The 23,795-nt window shown below is 39.0% G+C and overlaps 1 protein-coding gene across 1 annotated transcript in view; it reads left to right on the top strand.

The window, feature by feature from the left end:
• LOC131037761 (probable plastid-lipid-associated protein 13, chloroplastic) overlaps window positions 1-23,588 on the top strand; it is a 146,304-nt gene extending 122,716 nt beyond the window's left edge. The window contains exons 6-7 of the mRNA XM_057969956.2: window positions 22,890-22,942; window positions 23,247-23,588. Coding sequence (XP_057825939.1) covers window positions 22,890-22,942; window positions 23,247-23,342 — 149 coding nt within the window. The 3' untranslated portion in view covers window positions 23,343-23,588. The remainder of the gene's footprint in view (window positions 1-22,889; window positions 22,943-23,246) is intronic.
• Window positions 23,589-23,795: the final 207 nt, after the last annotated feature.

The following is a 23,795-nucleotide window of genomic DNA, read 5'->3' as shown; positions in this document are numbered from 1 at the left end:
TAACCCACTTCTGCTGCCTTTCATGCAAATCTTTTTGGTGCATGAAATGCTTAAGACTGTTATGATCAGTCTTAACAACGAACCTAATTTCCACCAGGTACTGCCTGAATTTCGCAAGGGCGTGCGTTATGGCAAGCATCTCCTTGTCATAGATTGAATATAGCCTTTCAGGCCCTCTCAGCGTTCTACTTTCAAAGACAATAGGGTGCTTGTCTTGCATAAGAACTGCACCAACACCTTCCCTTGATGCATCACATTGCAGTTCAAAAGGCTTGGTGAAATCTGGTAAGGCCAAAACCGGGCATGAGCTCATGATTTCCTTAAACTGATCAAACACTGTTTGTGCCTTTGCAGACCACTCAAAGGCTCTTTTCTTAGTGAGATCTGTTAGGGGGGCAGCCAACTAAGAATAACCCTTCACAAACCTTCTGTAAAAACCGCATAGACCCAAGAATCCTTTCAAATGAGTTATGTTCTCAGGTGGTGGTCAATCAAGGATAGCTCTAATCTTTTCGGGATCCACATTCACACCCTTTGCATTGATGATGTGTCCCAAGTAGAGCAACTCCCTCATTCCAAACTCACACTTAGATTCTTTGGCAAACAATGATTCAGACTCCAGAATGCTAAGAATTTCATCTAAGTGTTGCAATTTCTTGTTAATTTTGTGGATCAAAATTAAAATTTATCTTGTTCTATGTATTATCTATCACTGAATTGTTGTATAAATCTGATTGTGTTCTTTTATGTTGCAGGAGAGGAGGAGCATTTTTTATTTCAATTGGTATATGTAGTGGGCTGGGTACGGTCAAGCGATGCCTTGACCGACCATGTCTTTTGGACATAGCCGATCAAGACATCACTTGATCGTGCCCCCTCACGATAATAAATGTTTGAATGAGAGACTTCATTTATCTCTCATTCAATCATTTATCTTACTGAGGCTATCATGCATTAACACTCCCTCTTAGCTAGGTAAGATAAATGTAAAAGGTATTGGGAGCAATATTCATAAGTCGTATGATGCTTATCTTGGGACCATAGTTTCAAGATGTGAATTGCCTCTGTCGGCGATTCTATTCACAAACTCTTGAGTGGATTGCCTCTATCGGCGATTCTATCCATAAGCTCTTGTGTGAATTGCCTCAGTCGGCGATTCTATCCACAAGCTCTTGTGTGGATTGCCTCAATCGACGATTCTATCCATGAGCTCTCACGTATTGCCTCAGTCGGCGATTCTATCCACAAGCTTTTACGTGGATTGCCTCAGTCGATGATTCTATCCACAATCTTGAGTTATTGTAAGATCGTCACCTTCCAATAACCTCAAAAATATAAGTGGAAATCATTTGGAAGTCGTCACTTCCTTATGAATTACACAGGGCCCATAAAATAATTATTAGTATTAATAATAATAATCAATATTTACAATTTTTACCTCAGAAGTGCTCAATCTTGATTAGTAAGCTCCCTCTCAATCACAAGGTATCTTGAGTTTCTTCTAGAGAACATTTTTTTCTGAACATACGTCTGAATTTCTGACTTCAGCAAGGGACGCTTGTAGTTTAAGTTTGAGAGGACAAGTTCTTGCAATGTGGCCATATTCGAGACTTTCAAGGAGATATCAATCTGATCTTAATCGGATCTTCCTTCAGGCGGTTAGGCTTTATAGAAGGAAACTTGGCTCTGATACCATGTTAATTTTGTGGATCAGAATTAAAATTTATCTTGTTCTATGTATTATGTATCACTGAATTGTTGTATAAATCTGATTGTCTTCTTTTATGTTACAGGAGAGGAGCATTTTTATTTCAATTGGTATATGTAGTGGGCTGGGTACGGTCAAGCGATGCCTTGACCAGCCATGTCTTTTGGAAATGGCCGATCAAGACATCACTTGATCGTGCCCCCTCACGATAATAAATGTTTGAATGAGAGACTTCATTTATCTCTCATTCAATCATTTATCTTACCGAGGCTATCATGCATTAACAGTTCTCCTTCCAAGACTTACTGAAGATGAGAATGTCATCGAAGAATATGAGCACAAACTTCCTCAACTGCTTCTAAAAGATTTTGTTCATGCAGGACTGAAATGTGGCTGGAGCATTAGTCAAACCAAAAGGCATGACTAGAAATTCGAAATGCCCAAAGTGGCATCTGAAAGCAGTCTGCTCCACATCAGAAGCCCTCATTCTGATTTGATGGTAGCCCGATCTGAGATCTATCTTGGAGAAGTACACGACACCATGCAACTCATCAATGAGCTCATCAATCCTCGGAATGGGGTACCGATTCTTGATGGTTTTTTGATTTAAGGCTCGGTAATCCACGCACATACGCATGGTCCCATCCTTCTTCTTCACCAATACAGCAGCCGAAGCAAAGGGGCTCTTGCTTGGCCTAATGTAACTCATGTCTAGGAGCTCCTTAATGGCTTTCTCAATCTCATCCTTCTACTTCTTTGGGTAACGGTAAGGAGTAATCATGATAGGCTTAGTACCCTCTTCCAACTCAATGATGTGTTCAGTACCGCGCTCAGACGGCCTACCTGGGGGTGGAGTCTCAAACATCGTGCTCCTCTTTGAAATCAAAGCCTGAATATATTCAGGATAGCTTCTCCTTTCTTCAGATGAGTGGGATGGCATGACCATATACTCAGGAGATCTTCTAAGTGACGGATTTCCAAAGACCTTGCTCTTGTCTGTGATTAGAGTTTGAATATCAGTAGTATAGCTGCCCTTGTCTTCTAATGGGTTTGATGGCATTAACACACATTCTGCTGCCCACTCTACTTGGTTATGATGGATCAGCCTCTCCATCCTCTTCAAGGATACAATCCGAGGACCCCCATTAGACATTCCTCGCAAAACCACCTTCTTCCCTTCAGTCATGAACTTTAACTCCATGGTTTGCAAGTTAAGAGTGATCTCACCAAGAGATCACAGCCATTGAATGCCTAGGACCACATCATCGGTCCCTCCAATATTGACAACATAGAAGTCATCCTTGACTTCATAATTACCAAGCTTCATTGACATGTTCGACACCATCTGTTTACAACAAATTGTTGATCCATCAGCCACCATGACCTTGAAGTCTTCAACATCATTAGTGATAAGACCTCTCTTGGCAACAATCCTAGCATCGATGAAGTTGTGAGTTGCTCCTGTATCAATTAGAGCAACAAGTCGGTGCTCTCCCAATGCTCCTTGAACTCTGAATGATTCATTCTTGTGGAAGCTAGAGAGTTGGGCAACTATACCCTTATCATCTTGATCACTTTCAGGCCCTTCTGGAGCCTCTTCATACTCACTTTCCTCCAAATCAAGCTGCTGTTCTGAATTTTCAGAATCTGATCCATCAGCTGAATATGCTTCCATTTGCCAAGCATTACCCTTTTGTTGTGACCATTTCACACATCGCCCCATTTGAAATGGGGACCCCCTCTTTTTGCTCGTTTTTGCTCGCCTTTCGCTTTGTTTTTTTAGGGTTTTGGTAGTTCGTCAGTTGTCTGGATTTAGGGTCAAGCCTTAGGGTTTCCGTTACTGTCTTTTCAGGCCAGAGTCCAGTCAGTCTTGAGAGCTTTTTAAGCTTCCTTTTGTAGGATGCAATTTTGAATGGAATGAATTCGCTAGAATGGTCTATTTTCAATTGGAATTTTGGGTGCAGAGTCTTAATTTGTCTAAGTGTTGATGATGAAAATGTGAATTTTGTCCAAATGAGTAATTTTGACCAAATTTTGAGTCTTTTTGATATTTGATCCCGGGCATTGGAAATGATTTGTTTTTGCCTTCAGAAGTGATTAAACTTGTGAAATCATGATATTTTGGCCTGTAGGAGCAAAATCGCTCCTGTCCCTCAGTGAAGGACCGGAGCTCGTTTTCAAAAATCTTACTGTTCCTGTCGGGTCAAGATGAATTTCGAATTGGAAGTGATAGAGAAAGGCGTGATCTTTTCGTTGAATATAAATTGAAGAATTTCACGAACACGGAAATGCCTCAGGAAGCAAAATCGCTCCTGTCCCTCAGTGAAGGACCGGAGCTCAAAATCAAATATTGCTTTGTCCTTGCAGGATTTTAACAACTTGACGATTTGAAAGGGTCCAAGGAGATGCATTTTATCAATTGAATATAATTTGAAGACACAAACATGAAGAAAGTGGACCAAATTGCAAAAATCGCTCCTGTCCCTCAGTCAGGGACCAGGGCAAAATCCATTGTAGCTCCCGTCCCTCTCCCAGGGACCAGAGCAAAATCCTTCATAGGGCATGTTCTGGGCGAAGATCAAGCAAGTTTTAGGATTGAAGGCAAGAAAGGAGGTGAATTGAACCCGTTGAAGATAAATTGAAGATTACAAAACGTCAACAAGGGATCCAAATGCCCAAGTTCGCTCCTGTTCCTCAGTCAGGGACCAGAGCGATTGTTGTCTTAGATGATTTTCTTGCCAAGTTTGAACGATTTCCAAGCCAAAGGTGAATAAAACGGAGCATTACAAGACCATTGAAGATAATTTTTGAAGTTAGCAAAGTGAGATGAAGCCTACAAGAGCAAGTTCGCTCCTGTCCCTCAGTCAGGGACCAGGGCGAAATGATGTTTATTTTGCTTTCTACCTAGGTTCAAACCTCTCCAAGTCAATGTAAAGGGTGGTAAGGACGTTTTAAGGCATCTCAATGAAGAACAAAGCATCAAAGGTCGCCAGTATTGAAAGATTTGCATCAAATGTTCAAGTTCGCTCCTGTCCCTCAGGAAGGGACCAGAGCGAAATCCTCATGAAGGCCTAGATTTCGAAAGTTTATCAAGTATTAAGTGATTAGGAAGGATCAAGGGACTTCATCTTACACTATGAAAGTAATTACAAGTCAATAGAAGCAAAGACAAGCTCAAAACCTTGAAGTTCGCTCCTGTCCCTCAGGCAGGGACCAGAGCGATATTGACTATATTGGCCAAATCTCTCAAAAATCACGTTAAGTCAAGGTTATGCGAGATGATAAAAGGTCCAAGGTGTCTTTTGAAGATGATATACAAAGGTTTTAAACGTCAAATGAATACCAATTTGAACAAGGAAGCTATATCGCTCTTGTCCTTTGGACAAGGACCAAAGCGATTTTTATTAAAACGTTCATTTTTCCTCAAAATCAAGACAAGGCAGGATCGTGCAAGATCAAGATGGTCGTTTGGAAGGCAATGAGCGAGAAGTTAAAGGTTAACTACAAAGAATGTTGATTAGAGCACAAGGATCGCTCCTGTCCCTCACCAAGGGACCAGGGCGATAATCCTCCCAACATCAAATACGCCTTGTAGAAGTCAAGTGAGACAAGCGTGGGATGAAGAAACCATGTTATTATTCGCCTTATAAAGAGGATTGGTGATTTAAAAAGCAAGATCAAAGGGAAACACCAGGATCGCTCCTGTCCCTCTCCAAGGGACCAGGGCGATATTTGCTAAAACACTTGTTATCCTTCGAAGATCATGACAAAACAAAGTTGCAAAGGGTTTGAAACGTTGCTTGAAAGGCAATGAACGTGGAGTTGATATCAAGAACGGAGAATTTCAAGTAAAAACATAAGGATTGCTCCTGTCCCTCTCCAAGGGACCAGGGCGATATCACATTTAGAGGCACTCATTCACACAGGCAAGTCACTTAAGTTTGAAATTCCTAGCAAAAACGCCAACTTCAACGTAAGGATGAAGATTTTGAACGTCAAAATTGCAAGAATCAAGACCAAGTTGATGGATCGCTCCTGTCCCTCAGTCAGGGACCAGGGCGATGAGGTTTGCACTTATCCACTCTCCAATTTTGGCGCTCAATCAAATATTTTTGAATTTATTTTAAATGCTAAATTCGATAAGCTTTGAAAATTCAATTAAATAGCATTTAAAATTTGCGCTAGAACATTAATTAATTATTGCCTTGTAAAAAAGATTGAATTTATTAATTAAAAAATGATGGCATTTAATAATTAATTATTAATTAATTAAAAAATTAAATGGAGCGCTTGGATTGTGAAGTCGGCCTTGTTATTTATTTAAAAAATCATTTTTAATTGCCTAATTTTACCAAGGTCGGCCTAGTGGTAATTGAGGTATGAGCGCTTATAAAGGGGAGATGAAGATTGTTATTTTCACATTCTCATTTTACCATTTCAAGTGCGATTTGAGGAAGACAAGGGAAAGTGCGAATTGTGTGTTAGAGGTGCGAATTTTAGTTCAAGCAAGGGAGGCGCAAGTATTATCAAAAGGAAGTGCGAACCTTAGTTTCATTTGTGCAAGTTTGCCAAGGATATTGGAAGATCACGTTAAAGACTTGAAGGGTGGCGAAGTTGCTAACTTGAAGAGGAGATCACGTTGAAGCCATCTAATATCGATTTTGCCTAGGCGATTTTATTCATTTTACATTTTTGTGTTAGCTCTCAAGAAAGGTATGGCGATATTGATTTATTGTTTTGATTTTGAACGTTGATCGTCATAGCTTAATTTTCGAATTTTGAATTTTGAATTCCCCTAGCTCAATCGTTTTTTAGGAAATGATAACTCAAAGACTTATCATGAAGTTTCCTAAAAATAATCTAATCTATGTTATGCATTGCAATATCTAGTTACTTATTGTGAAATGTTGTGTAGGTATGGCGACCCCTAAGGCGGGAGCATCCACCAGTCGTCCAGCTCTCATGAAGGAAGATCAAAAGACCGAAGAAGTGGAAACCAAGATCGTGTCGAAGTGGAGCAACATTGGAGATACTAACTTGGGCAACTTCAGCACGAAGAAGTTTCGAGATGTCCCTTACATTGGCAAGCCATCACCTGTCGCCTGGAGGATAATTGAAAGTGGTATCATTAAGGCGGCCGGCTTCCCTCCAGCAGTACAGTGTCATGAGTTAATGATCGAGTGTGCTCGTCATTATGATCCTCAATCCAGAACGATCGTGTCCAAGGAAGGAAACACTTTAGCTTATCTTTCAGAGGAAGCTATAAGTGAGGCTTTCCATCTTCCAGAGCACAGAGATATGATTTACAAGAGCATAGAAGGAGCCAGGTCAATGTACGAAGATGATCCAGATGCTTGCCTAAGCATCATTAACAAGAACTGGTTACTCAAGAGTCGTCCTCGCCTGAGTAAGGTACCGAACACACCACACAGGATTGATTTCCAGGAGGAGTACAGAGATTTGATTACAATGCTCAACCGAGTCACAGGAGCCCCTCAGGCTTTTTACTTTGAAAAGTGGATGTTCTACTTCATCTAGGTGATAGTTCAGGGTAAAGGAACAATTCATTGGGCTAGAATGATTAGCCATTGCTTGGACGTACAGTTGAGGAGACTCAAAGCTACCAAGTCCTTCCACATGAGTTCATACGTCATCTATGCCTTGATCAGGAGCTTCGAATACGCAGGACTACCTCACAGAGGAGTGATTGGAAGAGGCCCGGCGAGGTCAGAGTTTGTGATTCCTATGTCCACTTGCATCATCCGCCAGGAAGCAACTACAAGTTAGTTAATGATACCTTCATGATGAACATCACAAGGACGTTGCAAGGTGGGATTCACAACAGATTATCTCAGGATGCACAGGAACTAGTAAAGAGGTACGGTGCTTGGTTTATCCAATTTCCGAAGTTTACTTATATCAGAGTTCATGGATGTCCTTCACCTCCATACATGTTGCCGAGATATCCGACAGATAGAATTGTGTTACTTGAGGTAACAAGACAGTTGGCAGCTTATGCGAAGGCATTCAGACACAGACACGGAAATGGAGTCCCGGTACCTATCATATTGGGCAATTCAGTTGAGGTATGTCCTAATGCTTTAGCCATGGATGACGCAGAGAAGGAGTTAGCTTTGTATTCTTTTTCATCCTTTGCCTTGAGGGAAAGCTTTGATCCACATGGATATTTAGAGGAGACAGTCGGTAGGAAGTTTAAGCATGAGTTTCAGATAGAAGATTTTATGATGAATCTCTTAGACGATCTTGAAGTGAAAAGAAAGATGCATTCTAGATTGCCTTTGGATTTCATCAGGAAATGCAAGATTTACAGAGTGGCCGACCAAGCATAGGACAGTGGCAGACATCTCCAGTCATCCTATGATCGAGAAAGCAAATCAGTAAGGTTAGATTGGAATGAGCCCGAGGTCGTGGATCTAGATGCTTTGATGGCTCCAGTCTTGTCTTGTACTCGCAGATGGGTTGATGTGCAGCATCAGAAGTTGAGAGAGCAAGGCATAGCTATGACTTTCACTTTGGAAGAGAAGCCAGCCGAAGGTGGAGCTAGTGTAAGCGAAGGTAATCCTAATCCCAGAAATGCAAATGAGGGCAACCTTCGAAGTGCAAGTGAAGGCGATCTCCATCCAAGAGGCTCGAAGAGGAAAGAGAGACCTGGAAAGAGAGAATCTTCCAAGAAGAAACAAGAGGCCAGCCGAGATCGTTCATCCGGTACATCTTCTCGACAAGAGAAAAGGACACTTGAAGTGGAGGAGTCTATGGAGTCGATGGTTCAGAATGATAGAGAAGGACAGGTACCTCAAGGGTCGCCAAGTGGATCTCTCCAAGATTATGAGTTACATGAAGACAAGAACAATGACGAGGTAACATCTCCTCACAAAGAAGAAGAAATATTGCATAAGGAGATACAGGTTAGAGAGACAAGATCAGCCATCCCAGATTGGTTGAAGGAAAGATTAACGAAGGTGATTGTGATCGAGGACGAAGAGAATGTGATTGATTTAGAGAGCCTTGTTGGACATTCCCAGGAATTGACAGAGAAGAGAAAGGCTACCAAGATGTCCAAGATGATTAGAGATGAGACTGGGTCCAGAAAATTGCAGATAGCTACACCGGCAGTAGACAAGTATGAAGGTGAGATCTTAGCAGAGGAATATGATATAGAGACATTTGAGCTAGGTCCATCCACAGCCGAGCAGACACTAGATGATGCCACAGATTCATTTGAGGCATTGAAGGACAAGCTTAGAGAAGAAATGGAGAAGAGTAGAAAGCTTGAGAGGGAGGTCGGTGCATGGAGAACATATTTCAGCCATCTCAATCAGCCTTTAGGACGTCAAGATCCAGCAAGATCACCTATACAGGCACTTCCCCTTCAATCAATTGGTGAGGCAGAGAGATTTAGGAGTATGGTCCAGCGTATGAGTACTTGGATGGACAAATCTCATACAGTTGCCGTAGAATTTGCAACAAGGATGATGAAGACTATTCACCGAGCTATTCAAATTCTTGAGATCATCCACAATTTGATGATAACGGTGGCCGCTTTTGCTCATACCAAGGACGTTATCATTCCTGTCTTGAAAGTAATTAGACAAACATCGAGGAAGGTCCTAGCGCAGGAAAAGATTATGGATGGAGGACCTCACAGTTTACTTCAGTGGTCAACCTTACTCCAGATGAAGGAAGTTCTCTTTGAGGACATCAGTACTAGGTGCAGTCATGTTGAGGAGGTGATCAACCCGATCCAGGACAGAGTATTTGAGGTACTACGTACCATTCTTGGCAGGAGGATCGAAGTTGAGACAGATGTGGATTTGCAAGAATTGGAAGATAGAATCAAGGTCATCTTTTGCAAGGACGTCAATATCACAGATGAGCAACAAGACCAGATGTTTGCTACCATGCTCCTGATTGAAAAGACTAAGGAACTTGAACTTACATGGGACGCAACTCTTCTAGATGCATTTGATCAGGTCATCCACTTGGAAGAAAGAATGAAGAATCTTCCCGAGATTCCAATTGCTGAGATCGAGGGAATCGTATCAAGATTCATTGCATATGCTAAAAAGGAGCATTGGAAAGGGAATAAGATTCTAGATGAGAGGTTGTTATAGATGACATGGCACCTTAATTGTCATTGGTCTATGTCTCCTAGATTTTCGTGCCAAATTTATAATTGGCTATGCATTTAATGTTATGCAATAAAAGGAGGCTATTTGTAACAAAACCTAATTAGGGTTTAGGTGTCATGATCTTGACCGTTGATCTGCTTTCAATCTGGACCATTCATTGTAATTGAGGATGCTATTTATACCCTCATTTTCATTTCATTTGTAGGAGAGATAGTTAAGAGATTAGAGAGAAAGTTTGATGTATTAGAGAGATTATAGTTAGAAGCAATTTTACTTTTGTAGCAAGATTGAGTTTGAGGAAAGGAATTCAAACAATTGTTGTATATGATGACTTTGAAATCAATGAAATATTGAAGTTATGGTGTTTTGTTGCAACTTTCTTGGTTATCTTCATGGTTGTTCAATTCTTTTGAATCATGCTCAATCAAAGTAGTGTGTTAATTCGAAGGACATAGTGTGAGACTTGATCTTTGGTAGGATTCGCTTTCCATACCACTAGCTTCTTGCTGATTGTAGGAACGCCTTGCGTGGTCAACTGGAGATATTTGAATCACTTAACCTTCAATCATTATTGTATCTTGGATATGTACCTTCGTGGTAGTGTCTTTGATCTTTGATGCATTGAAAATCATTTCGTTACCTTAGAAGATCGCATCAATTTCAATTAAGTTGTTATTTTATGGCGAAATTGAAGTTGGTAGAATCTTGCCAAGTCTTGTCCACATGAAGTCATTCTTAGGGTTAGATTAGATTAGACCTCTTGCAAACCCTGTCCTTTTGTCATTTTTTGAAAGCTTCTTTAGTTTAGTAAGACTTTCGGAGTGTAAGGCCCCTTGAGGACACAGCAAATCACATCATACCGCTGGTGCTTATCCACACGTAGAGACCCTACTAACCAGAACATTGGAGTCATCCTAACTGATCCTTCATGCGAATCTTCAGCAGTTAGAGACTTTATTCAAGAGAGGATAAGATGCCTTTGGGTATTTTATTCTGTGTATGATTGTATACAAAATACACGTCAACACCTTTCCATGGCATCTATGCCCCGGAACCCAAGGTTCCTTGCATGAGTAACACAAATTCTTCCTTCGAAGTTCTTGACAGAGCTCATCATCCATCCGAAGAGGGAACTTCTTAGGCTGACTAGAAAATTTCTTCTTGTCTTTACGAAATGGGAAAGGCTTTGACTGAAATTTAGACTTAGGGGCAGCCAACTCCATGCTTCTAGTCTTCTTGATTGCATCAGCCAAGGTGGGCGGGTCAAAGGCTTTTACCCAACCTCTCAATGGTTCTTCAAGTCCTTCAGTGAATAGGACCACCAGTCTTTTCTCCAAGATACTACTAACAATAACTGAAAGATTCTGAAATTCAGTTATGAAGGTGTCCACAGAACCCTGCTGTTTGAGTTGTGCTAGCTCTCTAAACTTCACCTCCGGATCCTTGGTATCAAATCTTTCTATCAACTTGTTGGTGAATTCAGCATAGGTATGGATCAAGTTGTGACCAAGGGTGATCAACCCATGGTACCACCATTCATCAACAGCTCCATCTAGGTGCAAGGTGGCGAACTTGATGGCCTCTTCTTCGGGCATGGGTCTCAAGGACAAGTAGTTGTCCAACTTCTGCACCCAAGCTCTAGCCGTGCTCACACTACTTTCATCGAAGTGTGCTAGAGTGACCTTCCCAAGGGCCTGTTGAAAATCCCTGGGAGTGGAGTAACAATTATCATATCTCCCTTCCCTTCTCTTCTTTTGTTTCATGTATTGGTCAAGAGACATAGCATTTCGAATCTCTTGGGGAATTGCTGCATACTCCACATAGCTGGCCCAAATCTCCTCAGCTACAGGGACTTCCACTTCAGGAGGCGGTGTTTCCCTTGGAGGGAAAACAAGTTGCAATGGCCTAGTCACCGATCCAACAGGCATTCCATTACCATGGTTGCCATTGTTGTTGCCATTTCCATTACCACCGGAGTTGTTGGAAGTACTGCCATTATTACCACTCATATTCTGATTTGGATCTTGATTATGCCCTCCTCCAGCACTCTGCCTAAAGGTGGCTATCATCTGGGACATCATGTCCATCATAGTGTCAAATTTCTTCTCTATTTTCTCTACAGCCATAGCTGTTTCACTCTGTCCAAAAAGTCTTTCCCCCATTGAATCTGCTATGTCCACCGAATCAACTTCCTTATCTTTGTTTCTCAAGACTTCTGAAAAAGTCTCTTCAAGAGGCACTGCAGGAATTTGATACTGCTGGCGTCTCTCTTCTCTGTTGTAGTAGCGGACGTCTCTGTCACTCATGGAGAACTCTGTTTAACCTGACTTCACACGCTGGCAGGAAAAACCAGCTCTGATACCACTGTAAAATTCCCTCTTATTTTTTTTTTTGGATTTCAAGCACAACATTACAATGCACTCGTTAAAGTTAGGAAATATAATTCCAATGCCACTGAAAGGTAACCCTTCCACTTTCTGATCACCAAGAGCCCAATGTGGGAAGGTGAGAGCATACGGTGACAAGGGGTTCGTTAGCTTTCTAATCTGCTGGAAATTACAATGCAATTACAAACTGGGCGGCAAGCCAGCCCCTTCCACTTTTCAGCGGGATGAAGAACACAAACTTGGTGGTAAACCAGCCAAGGCAACAAAGCATAATAGAACCAAATCACTCTACCGCTTATGTAGTGGGAGGACTTTTAAATGAAACTATCACTCAACAGCATATCTCAACGGGAGGACAATATCACTCAACCACTTGCTCAGTGGGAGGACAAAACTGAATTACAAACATATAGGCGGCTAAGCCATCCTCTTCCACTTGTTCAGTGGGAAATACAACATAGAATGAATTTGTCAGTACTACTGAAGCAATTCATACAATGATAGAAATGTGAAAAGAGATAGAGTGAAGTACATATCTAATGAATTCACTAACACATTCTAACCAATAATACTACTTGCTGTTCTGAAATCAAATACAAGGAAAATGCAGAACTAGCCATCCCGAAACCCACTAAATTGCTTGTAACTCACTCAAAACCCCATAGAATCATACCAAATTAGAAGCAAATGAAGCGTATGACATAAGCAAACAAAACAATACCTCGAAATTGCAATTGAAGAGCACCAACAGAAATGCACGCATCCCAATGCAATTCTGGAAATGGCATTTTTGCTGAATAGTTCGATTTGCAACTAAAAATTGGAGGGTTCTCCAAATGCCACGCCAATATAGGAGACTTATCGTCTCTCTGGTACGCTTCCAACGAGCCCTCACCCAGAATGATGCATTCAACACACAGGCAACTACGAGCAAAATACACTTACAGTCGACACACACCAGAAAACTAGCAGCACACAAATCTTCACCAACACACCCAAAAATCACCAAAAAGCTCACAACTACGCACCACAGCTAGGAGTGATGTCTCACACTTGAAACCGGAAGGAAGGATCTAAGAGATATTCACCCTCAAAGAATCTTTGGAGTCATTCCGACAGCATAACGATATATTTTCTCTGGATACCCAAATGAGGAGCCCAACCTCTATTTATATAGCTTTTCCAATCTGAAATTCAAATAAAACTGCCTCCCAATTTCGCCTCATTCCAATTGCATTTCATTTCATGGTGAACCCAAAGTGGCGCCCACTTTCCTAAGTCAAAATCACGCCAAGGAGAGGGGCCACGATTTTTGGCATTATAAACTTTTTTAAAATATAAAGAATGAAGTCTCCTTTTAATCTCCAAATAAATCGCCCAGGCATGACTTAGGAAAAATATCATATTTTGCACAATTTCCCATAGCATCAATAAGTAATAAAATAATTAAATAATAACCTTAGGATAAGCAATAATATTTAATTAAATTGTTGATAGTTCTAGTACTGATTATTAACGGAATCCAGATGAGGCTGAGCAATGAGGATCATTGAATTGTGCTGGGATAGGACCAAATCCAGGACTGCCAAAAATAGAATGCCCCAAACTGCTACTTACTAAAAATTTTAAAATAGTAAGTCATGAAATAATGCTCCAAAAATCGTTATCTTCGCAACCAGAGAAAGAGCTTGGCGAGCTTAGCAACTCTGTACCATCCTGACCGCCAAACCCTAATTTACTAAAAATAGTAAGTTCACATTCCACCCCTGACCAGTCTGGTTGGAACTCCAAGGAACATGGGAACCCTTAATTCACCTTTCCACATAGTCTACGGGTCTCCGGGTCTCCAGGATAGGCCAATGGACCACTGAATGCAACATCACAAGGAAGGGGACATTACACTCTACGTGGACATGTTCCACGTATAGGCATGCCTCTACGTAGGCATGTCTCCCTCTATATGTAGAGGTGGTCAATCCGTACTTGTGAACATACAGAAATATTAAGTATTGACACAAGCCTGACTGCCAGCTTCATCACAACAGCCCGTATGTTGGTAATATCGATAAGTAATATATCAATTGTTTCTTTGTTTAAAACAACACTTGTAGAGAGATTGGTATAATTATAAATCGATCATTGGAGCAGCAGTTCATATTATAATCAATATTCTTAGTGATTGATAATACTGTAATAAGACTTGGAGATTACATTCTTAAATTTAAAATATCCTATATTCAAATCTGATAAACTTCAACAACTTCGTATACACTTTTTTTCTAAAAGCATAGATTTCCTTTGAAGAGAGTGTCATCCTTGTTGAGTCTATCTTTGGAGATCCTTCTGCAAAATCACTCTTTCTCAACTTTGGTTGCCTTAAGAACTATAGCTTCTGAAACCTAAGTTGTTTCCACTCCATTATTAGTTTGTTGTAAAGACTTAAAAAAGTCTATCATGAATTCCTCGCTTTGTCTTTGTCTTTCTTGAGCCAATTCATGTTCCTTCTTAAGCTTGTCTTTATTTTCAGTTGCTTTGCTTTCTTTCTTAGCCCTTGCTTTAGCCTCTTGTTCCCTGAAGATTGCTATAAAAATTTGCTATTCTTCTGCCTCACGAAGTGAAAAATGGCTAAAAGCATTGTGAACTCCTTGAGTAATTGGAATGATGGTACCATGAATAAGGAATGAACCAATAAAACGATGCATCAGGTGAGCACACATTTCCTACTCCACTACAAACTTCAATATGAAGTGTATCAATCTATCACCTTCATCCTATACTCTTATAAACTGTTGAAATTACACGAAAGGATCTCTATACCCTTTGCTACAAGTTGTGCTCTTCATTTTTTTACCCTCTTTAATTGCTTTCCACAATGATCACAAATTTGCAATAATAGAATAGGAAGCATCAAATCTTTGCTAAATTAATGCCCTAAGCTATAACCACAGAGATAGTCAAACTCCTTACTATTTGTTGTGGGTCTAAAAATTTCTAAGAGCTCAAAATCAGCATTCTTCTCAAGTTCAAGCCTCTCATCAGGGTCTTTCTAGAAACCAATCTCATATGTTTCTTGGATTGGAACATCCATTTTATTTTTCAATTTGCAAACATAGCAATGATCCAATCATTCTTATTCTACTAATGTCTCTAAAGCATCGACATCCTCGTTTTGATTACTCAAGATTTTGAAGCTCACCAAAATATCTTTCAATTTTATTTTCACAGCTATTGTAATCTCCCCTTCTCGAGCATGATCACTTCATGGACAATTAGCCTATTTTCTGAGTTTTCCTGTAGGATAATTGTTGAGTAATGGAGAACTCCAATGTTCTTGGAGAGCACAGGATGAGCCTTGCATAATTGATGTTGGAAGCGAGCTCATGTGGTCTCATTGAGGCTTGTGATGCTTTTAGGATTGATTTCCAACCTTCTAGGAGCTCACCAAGCTTCTTGGAGAAGCTTGTATTTTATAGAGAGTCACCCAGTTGTTTCAGATCAGCATCTGAAGACTTCAGGATCATTTGTGTCATTTTGATACTTTGTGCAACTCGGATATGTTATTGAGTTAATAAACAATTATTCACTTAAGTAACTAGCACTTGCACCAAAAGGGGTGCAAGGATTACTCCAAGAGAAAATATTTCAAAGCCATATCACTTCTTTCTTTTGAGGATATGAATTTCTCCTCATTTTCATTCATCTGACATAGAATTTAAAGCGCTTTGAGGGAATCAATGGAGTGACATAAGTTGTTGGAAGTAGCTAGGTTAGAAGATGAAATCAGTAGTTGCTCCATTGGACATGATGAATAGTATGTGTATTCTCACTTAAACATAAGCTAGCACGATCAAATTTAAAAATTTGTGGCTCCGACAATCCTGCAGCGGTTGGACAAGCGAGAAAATCAGGGCCACAGCTAATTCACAATGTAAGCTCAAGGTACTCACCTGTTCAATAGCGATTCTCTTCCTCAAGCAACCTTTAAATTCTGGATTCTGTGTCATTGCTGATAAAAGAGGCGTTCCAACTACCTTAAGATGTTGGTGCCATTGCAGAGAGCAAAACTCATCTGGTTGCAGTCAAATGCAGCTCACATCAAATTTCACACAACACCCACTTGAGCATTTTAACATCTGCATGTCCATGTTGTACTGCTAATTGAAGTGTAGTTTGTTGGTTGATTTGTCCCGTTCAAACAAAGAAATATTACACTGCAACTCTTACCAACAATACTCTTCCTCCAACAAAAATGCTTTTGAATTTCTGCCAAAAAGAAATGATTAATATTGTGGTTGGTGTGGGCATTTAATTTCTCATTAATTTTCTAGGACATTTGTTATTGTCTTTGGTGGAACGGTGCCAACATTCCCACATGCAAAAATTTCGTAGATTTTACCATCCCAAAATCTGTCCGAACATTGCAACAAGTACAGCTATAAGGAAGGGGAAAAGGCTGCCAGTAGGTATGGTGGTAGAATCTTATGCATGGCATAGTCCATCTTAGCCAAATTGAATTATATGGTTGGATAGTCGGTGCCATGGATGAAGGGGTAGCTTAGGAGATAGGTGCTAGCGAATTTCTAGAAGAGCAGACACTGGCGAAGAATTGGGATTTACATTGACCAATTGCATTTGTTGGAGTCTTTCAAAAGCCTTTTCAACAATCCATTTTGGAGATACCCTGCAGTCCTGTCAACAAATATGCTTAGTGTGTACCCTATAATGTTGTCTACCTACATTTGCTTGAAAGTTTCAAAATCATATTCAACAAATCTATTTTTTTGGGTGCATATATGGCAATCCAGGGGTTCCACGAGACCATATTTTCTTGTGGGCATTCCATTGACAGTTCACGTGCCTGGTCTTTGCTTCCTTCTTTTATGTACATTTCTATTGGAGTTGTGGCAACATCTGTCAAAATTCTCCCAACGTTTATGCTGGATGGATGTTCACAACCCATTCCAGAAAGCTCCCATGTTGGCATAGGCAGGGAAAATTGTGGAGTTCGGCCTTACGCGAACCAACTGCATTTGCTTGAGAGTTTCTAAAGTCATTCCAACAAATCCATGTGTGCGAACCTGTTGTGACGTATTCACACATCGCCCCATTGTAAATGGGGACCCCTGCTTTTTGCTTTCTAGGGTTAGTTTTCTTTGCTTGGTTGCCTGGTCTTGGCTATTAACCTTTGCATTGGAGAGTTGTTGGAGAGATCATTAGGATAGCAAGGTCTGCTCAAATTGAGGTAGGTCAGTAGGTGGTCCAGGTCAGGGTCTCTTTGAAAGCCTTCTCTGGGTCAGGTCTTGCTCTAGTCTTGGGGTTATGCCTTGATTGAGTTTAGGAGTCTTTGCATTAGAGCCTTGTTTGATACCAATTTGACCCTTCGAGGAGCAAAGGACATGAAGATTGAGCATGAAACTTGAGAGTTGAATGAGTGTTTGGGTGATAGTGTCAAAATCGCTCTTGACCCTTCCAAAGGGATAGGAGCGAAATCTTCCTTAGCTCCCTTTTAATTCCTATTTTGGTCAAAACCTTCATCCGGGCATGGATTTGGGGGAAATAAGCTTGAGTTCACCCTTGGAGACGCCTTGGACAAGCGTAGACATGGGAATTTGGAGAAAAGGTCAAGAATTGAACCTAAAATATGAATTTTGCTCCTAACCCTTCCAAAGGGTCCAGAGCGAAATTCCCTTGATCTCCTTGTTTAGGACAAAATATTTGGCGTGATCAGCCTTGAGATGTCTCAAGGCTGCAATTAATTAATTTTGAGGACTGATATACTACAGCAAGGGATTACAACTGAATCAAACTTTGGAGACTTTTAAGCAAAGTCTGGAATCTATAGAAAGAGACTTGAAAATTTGGCATGACATGGATCGAGTCAAGTTGGAAATCTTGTGCAACAATACTGTGATACCAAGCAGGGAAATGTGTATTGAGTTTGAGGAGCTTATGATTAATAGATGATTAGTTGTCAAGGACTTGATTAAAGATATTGAAGTTGCTCTTGAAATAAATGCTGAAGTGGAGCAGGATATTATCTCCAACTTTGAGAAAATGTCTTGCAAGATTGTAATTCAAGATGAAGAGTTGCTTCCTGACGATGTGATACTTTCTAAGTTGGTGACCAAGCTTCATCAGGAATTGGAATTTGAGCAATTTACAATGACCTCAACCAACAGATTTGTGGATTGCAAGTTTTCCTTGACAAGATGCAGACTGTTCTTGAGGAACATAGAGTAGCGACAGTGAGATATTTTGATGTCATCATCAAAATTGTTGTTGTTGCAAGGAATATAGCAGGCCCAAATCCTAATGAATTGTAGGATTCAATCAGCAAGTTTCAAGCTTTCATGGCCAAGGAAAGAGAAGAACAAGCAGTGTCTCAAGACATTTGAGTTTTATTTTTGTTTTATGTATTTTCCTTTCAACAAATTACATGTAGTAACAAAACTTATAATTACAAGTAATCTCATTACTTGTAATCTTGTGACTTGTAATTGCATGTAAACAAATTACAAGTTGAAATGCAATAGGACTGTAATTTGGAATAAGTCATAGTTAGTTATAGTGGTTGTGGAAAAAGTCTTAGTTAGTTGGACTTCTCCCACTTTTTGCTCGGCCCCTCCTATATATATCAGAGGGTATTCTATGTATTTTTATCGTTTTAGCAAGCAAGAAAACTCTGCAGAAATTTACAGTCATAAAGACACTGTGTTTTATACTTGTAAATTGATCTCTCAAGTAATATCAAGAAGGCATTTGAGTTTCAGACTTTGTGTTGAAACCTTGTTCTTATATCCATTGTGTTTTTATGTCATAGTGGTTTTTTTTTTTTATGCATATGTTTGAGATTTTAGTGAGATTGTTAAAAGGAGCTTTGATCTAACTTCTTGTAGATTTTTTGCTACAAGTATTGAGGATTAAAATAGCTAAGTGTTCATAATAGAGAGAGATTATAGGACTTTGTGCTTGTAGTTAGTCCTAATTATAGTAATTCTGAGGTGCGCCATATCAACAGACTTTGAGCTGTTGTAAGTTGTACATTGTTTTCATATTAATCATTCTGGAAGGTAGATAGGATAGTAGGGAAGTAACGACTTTGAGCTTTTATTTCTACATTCCCGTCTCGGGGAAGTGACAGAAGACTTTGAGATTTCATGGAAACTTGACTTCCTTTTTGTATAAGAATCCTTATAGTTGTTAAAGTTTCTTAAGGTGCTGTGTTATAGTTAATTTGTAATAGTAGAAAAATGGGAGCCTTCCCTTAGAATTAGGAGAGTTTTAACTCACACGCTGTGGCTGAAAACACAATTTTGCACACCTCCCCAGGTGTACAAAATTTTCAACCAACATGTGTCAAATTTGATGATTATATGCTAGGCGTGGGTATAAGAAGAAGTTCTAGCTTCAAATATTGATGTTTGGGATGCTTTAAAGACTCTGATTTGCCGGGAATTGTCTTGTGCTTTACAATTTCTGAAATTTTAGCTAAAACAGTTTTCTGCTTACTTGGCACCTTTTTTTGACTTTTCAGTAGTTGATCCAAAGTCCCGAAATGAATATATATTAGATACAGCGGATTATGTAGTAGATATCTGGCAATGTACACATGCTTTAGCTTAGCAAATTTTTGTAATGAAGTTTCAATTTTAACTGAAAATAATTCAAGGAAACAATAATAAAAGATAATTCAACTTTGCCCTTTCGCCTATAGCAATGAATGCTAGTAAGTGCCTAATGTCTTATATGCAATGTAAACATATGCTCTTCTTAATCTGCTAATAGTTGTTAGGTCTGCTAGATTCTTGCCTGAGAAATGATGTTTTGCAAAAGGAATTTACGATAAAACAGCCTGATATTATAGAACATTTTATTTAGAATCTTTAAATTTTTCAGATATACAATATTGGTCATAATGACCGTGTAAAGATATCCTCTTTTGACTTTTTGCAAGATAATATGATATTTCTTGGAATCGTTTGAATTTGACAGTATTAACATTTTCAGCATTTTTTATTAACAGTATACCTCTCGTAAACAAAATGAAGTACTGTCCTTTTTTCTGACCAACCAGTAAAGATCCAAAGGACGTTTATGATGGGGCATGGTGGGTAAACCTTTAGTCAGATTTGAAATTCAAAGGAAACTTGGAGGCTGCGTTTGCAGTTTCCATCTTGGATAAGATGATTCTCTAAAGCAAAGATTATTTAACGAATATATTTAATGAGAAACATATCATATTCCAAATTATTTTTTTAAATATAATAGATGAATGCTTCTGAAAGATTCACCTCTTCTTCCTCACTTCGTGTGAGTGCCAATCTTCTTCCCAGTCTTATTCCTCATGTCGCGACTGTGCTAGACTTCTTCCTCACATCATGCAGGTCTTGTTCCTCACATCTTTCTTACCAGCACTGACTTCCTCCTCACATCAGTGCCAATTTTATAGATTTTTTACCTTATTTCACAGGTAACTTTTAGGGTTCGGGCAATTATTTGCGTTTTTTAAACATGATTTAAACACGAGTCGCAATTAATCAGCCAATTTTGGCCCGATACGCGATCTAAATGGGGAAAAATCAGAATTTCCGGCAATCCACAATTACTTGGGAATAATCGCGACTGAATGCTGATTTCTGCTTCGTTGGATCAGAGCACCACAATCGATTCCATTAACAGCTCAATAATCCAGACAACAAAGAATTTTACACATTTTAGAACAGTAAGCCTACTCAAAATGTAATGTCCTCTTCTATGATGTAGATGGAATTAAGAATGACTGTCATTCATATTGCAGTCTATATAAATATTATTATTAAATTCTGCATAAGAATATCATCGGACTTCATATATTAAGCACATTCCCATGCATATCACCAAGAATAAGGATGTTACTGCCTGTAACTTAATAACAGTTCTGATCTGATCTGATCGATAGTGATGTCACTAGATGCTTTTGATTCCTTTCCTTTAAACCTCTAAATGTGAGGGAGAGGTCACACCTCTTCATCATGCATGCCCTTTGGCAAGAGACACACCCTTTCACCATTAGCACCCTTTGAAAGAGTGCGACTTTTCATTATTTCTGCCCTTTGAAAGGGACACAACCTTTCACAATCAGATCTGCACTTCTGATTCCCAAATTATCCCCCTCAAATGAGGTTCTTTTCTTCCTTTTATCTCTCATGTTTGAGAGAGTCACAACTTTTCATTTCATGCCTTTGACCATTCATTAACCTAATTAAAATTTAATTATATTTAATTATATTTAATTATATTCTTTTATATTTTAATTTTATTATTATCATTTATAATTAAATTGTATTTCAAAGTGGGGACTTCATACAAAATAACAGTCTACTTTGTCCAATGAGATCAAATGACGAGTTCAGTTGATGCAATATTTTTGCCTGTCAAATTAATCTTAAAAGAAGCCTGTAGGATCATTCTAGTAGTTAGGACTTGAAATATATCCTTTTTTACCTCTTAAATAAGCGCACTGATGAATGATGCATCTATGAAGGCTAATTACTGATAATTATAAATATTTTATTGAAATTTAATGTGTTGACATGCCACAGAAATAAGTGTCAACCCTAAAAGTACTTTTATTGTTGGCACAAAATGTGGGGTTGGTTGGTTGGGAAAAATGAATGTTTAACACTAACAGTGTCTTAATTTTCATTGGAAATGTCATAGTGACATGATGATTAGTACTTGATGTCATGCCCCTTTCATTGGCTACTTATGTATTTCTTGTAATTTATTTAGCCTCATGCTATTCTTTAGTAGTTTCTCTGGGCCTTGATTGCAGCATCCCAACAAGCGCACCAGATTCCTGTGATGAACAGGACTGCTCATCTAAAACTTATTACCTTCCATGATTCGAGCTTCTCTAACAAAAGTTAAACTCTCCCAAGTTCTCCTATTGATACATGTTTTTCTGACAATAAGGCATTCTTTGACGTATCTGATGGCTTTCTTTATCATTCTTCCAGACTATATTTTATTATAGTTTTTCAGAAGGTTATGAAATGTCAGGAAATATGTCAACTAGAGTTAACAGCATAGACATATGTAACCTGTGAGTGTAGCGTATTACAACTTTAGGCCTTATAGCTGGGTTTCTATGGAAGAATTGCCATTGGTATCAATGGACACATATGAGTCTGTAATTTAGTATAGTATTCCATTTATAAATAAGAATTTTTTTTTGCTTGTGAAAGAAAATACAGTCCACCTTGAAGTTTACAATTGAAGAATATTGCATCCATTTTTTTGTGCTTGACTGTATTGCATTCAGTCTTCACTCATCGGGAGTCTCATGTGAAGGCCTTCTATAAGACATTTATTATTGAGCCATTTTCCAGGAATTATTCCATTTCTCCTTTTGATGATTTTACATACTGCATTTCAGGATATTGCTTTTACAGTTGAAAATGTTATTAGTGACCCACTTCCAGGAGTTATTCATTTTCTTCTCACCGTGTTTTACTGAACTGTTTTTTTCAGAATGTCATTTTTCCAGTTAGAATTTAGTATATCTGTGTGGACAATCAATCTCGCTTATGCGCTGTACTGTGCATTTCTTTTATGCTGTTACACTAGTATAATTTGTATCTAAACACCAATCCATTATTTCAGGTGGGACATTTGAAAGGATGTTTATCATATCATATCTCGACGACGAAATGATGGTAAGTCATCTCATACATCTAATTGTTTGCATAAATTTATCTGTTACCAATGTAAGTGTCCCACCCTCTTTTACATGATGAAGGGTAAGAGTAGAAGGGCAGTAGAATTTTCTGTAAAAGTTTGCAGTACTACACATTGTATTAATTCTATTAAACAATGCATTGATGGTGAAGAGATAGATGATCATGAGGAAAGCTTTGAGTTGATCTGTTTTTTCCATCTGATAATGGCACATTTTCTCCTTGTTTTGAGATGGGTTGTAGGGAAAAAGCCATTATTTTATTCTCATTTGCACATTTGCAGATTGAAAGGGACATTAATGGAGTGGCAAGCATTCTTTCTCGACCAGATGGCAATGTTGTATTGCAAGTAGAGACTGTTACAGAATACGATAGTTGAATCATCAAACAAGAAAGTTCATTTCATTATTTGAGATCCCGAAACAAATGAGAATAGTTACGTTCTCATCCTTCCATTGTTTAATGCAGTACAGAGTCACAGACAATGTTTTCTTCTGACTTGAGCTCAGGAAGGCATTTTGATTTTATGATCTTGAGGAGATTTACAGAGACAATTAGACAAACGAAAGCAGTTTTGTTGTATGTTAGTTTTTGAAATTTAATTCATTCATGATTAAAGTTTTAATACTACTGCTTTTGGTTTTTCACATCCACGTGCTTTAATCTACATATTACTTGAGATTCCCCATGTCAAGTAGTGTACATTCAAAATATTGTAAATGATAGATATCCATTTTTGGGGGATAGGTAAATGATCTAATTGTATGAGTCTATGAATTTATTCTTCTCATAAATTGAAACTTGGACATCTCGATACAAATATATGCTTATA

Source organism: Cryptomeria japonica, chromosome 4 (genome assembly GCF_030272615.1).
Source record: "Cryptomeria japonica chromosome 4, Sugi_1.0, whole genome shotgun sequence".
Taxonomy (NCBI): domain Eukaryota; kingdom Viridiplantae; phylum Streptophyta; class Pinopsida; order Cupressales; family Cupressaceae; genus Cryptomeria; species Cryptomeria japonica.
Note: the sequence above shows the minus strand (reverse complement) of the source record. Positions and strands in the feature narration are given on the sequence as shown.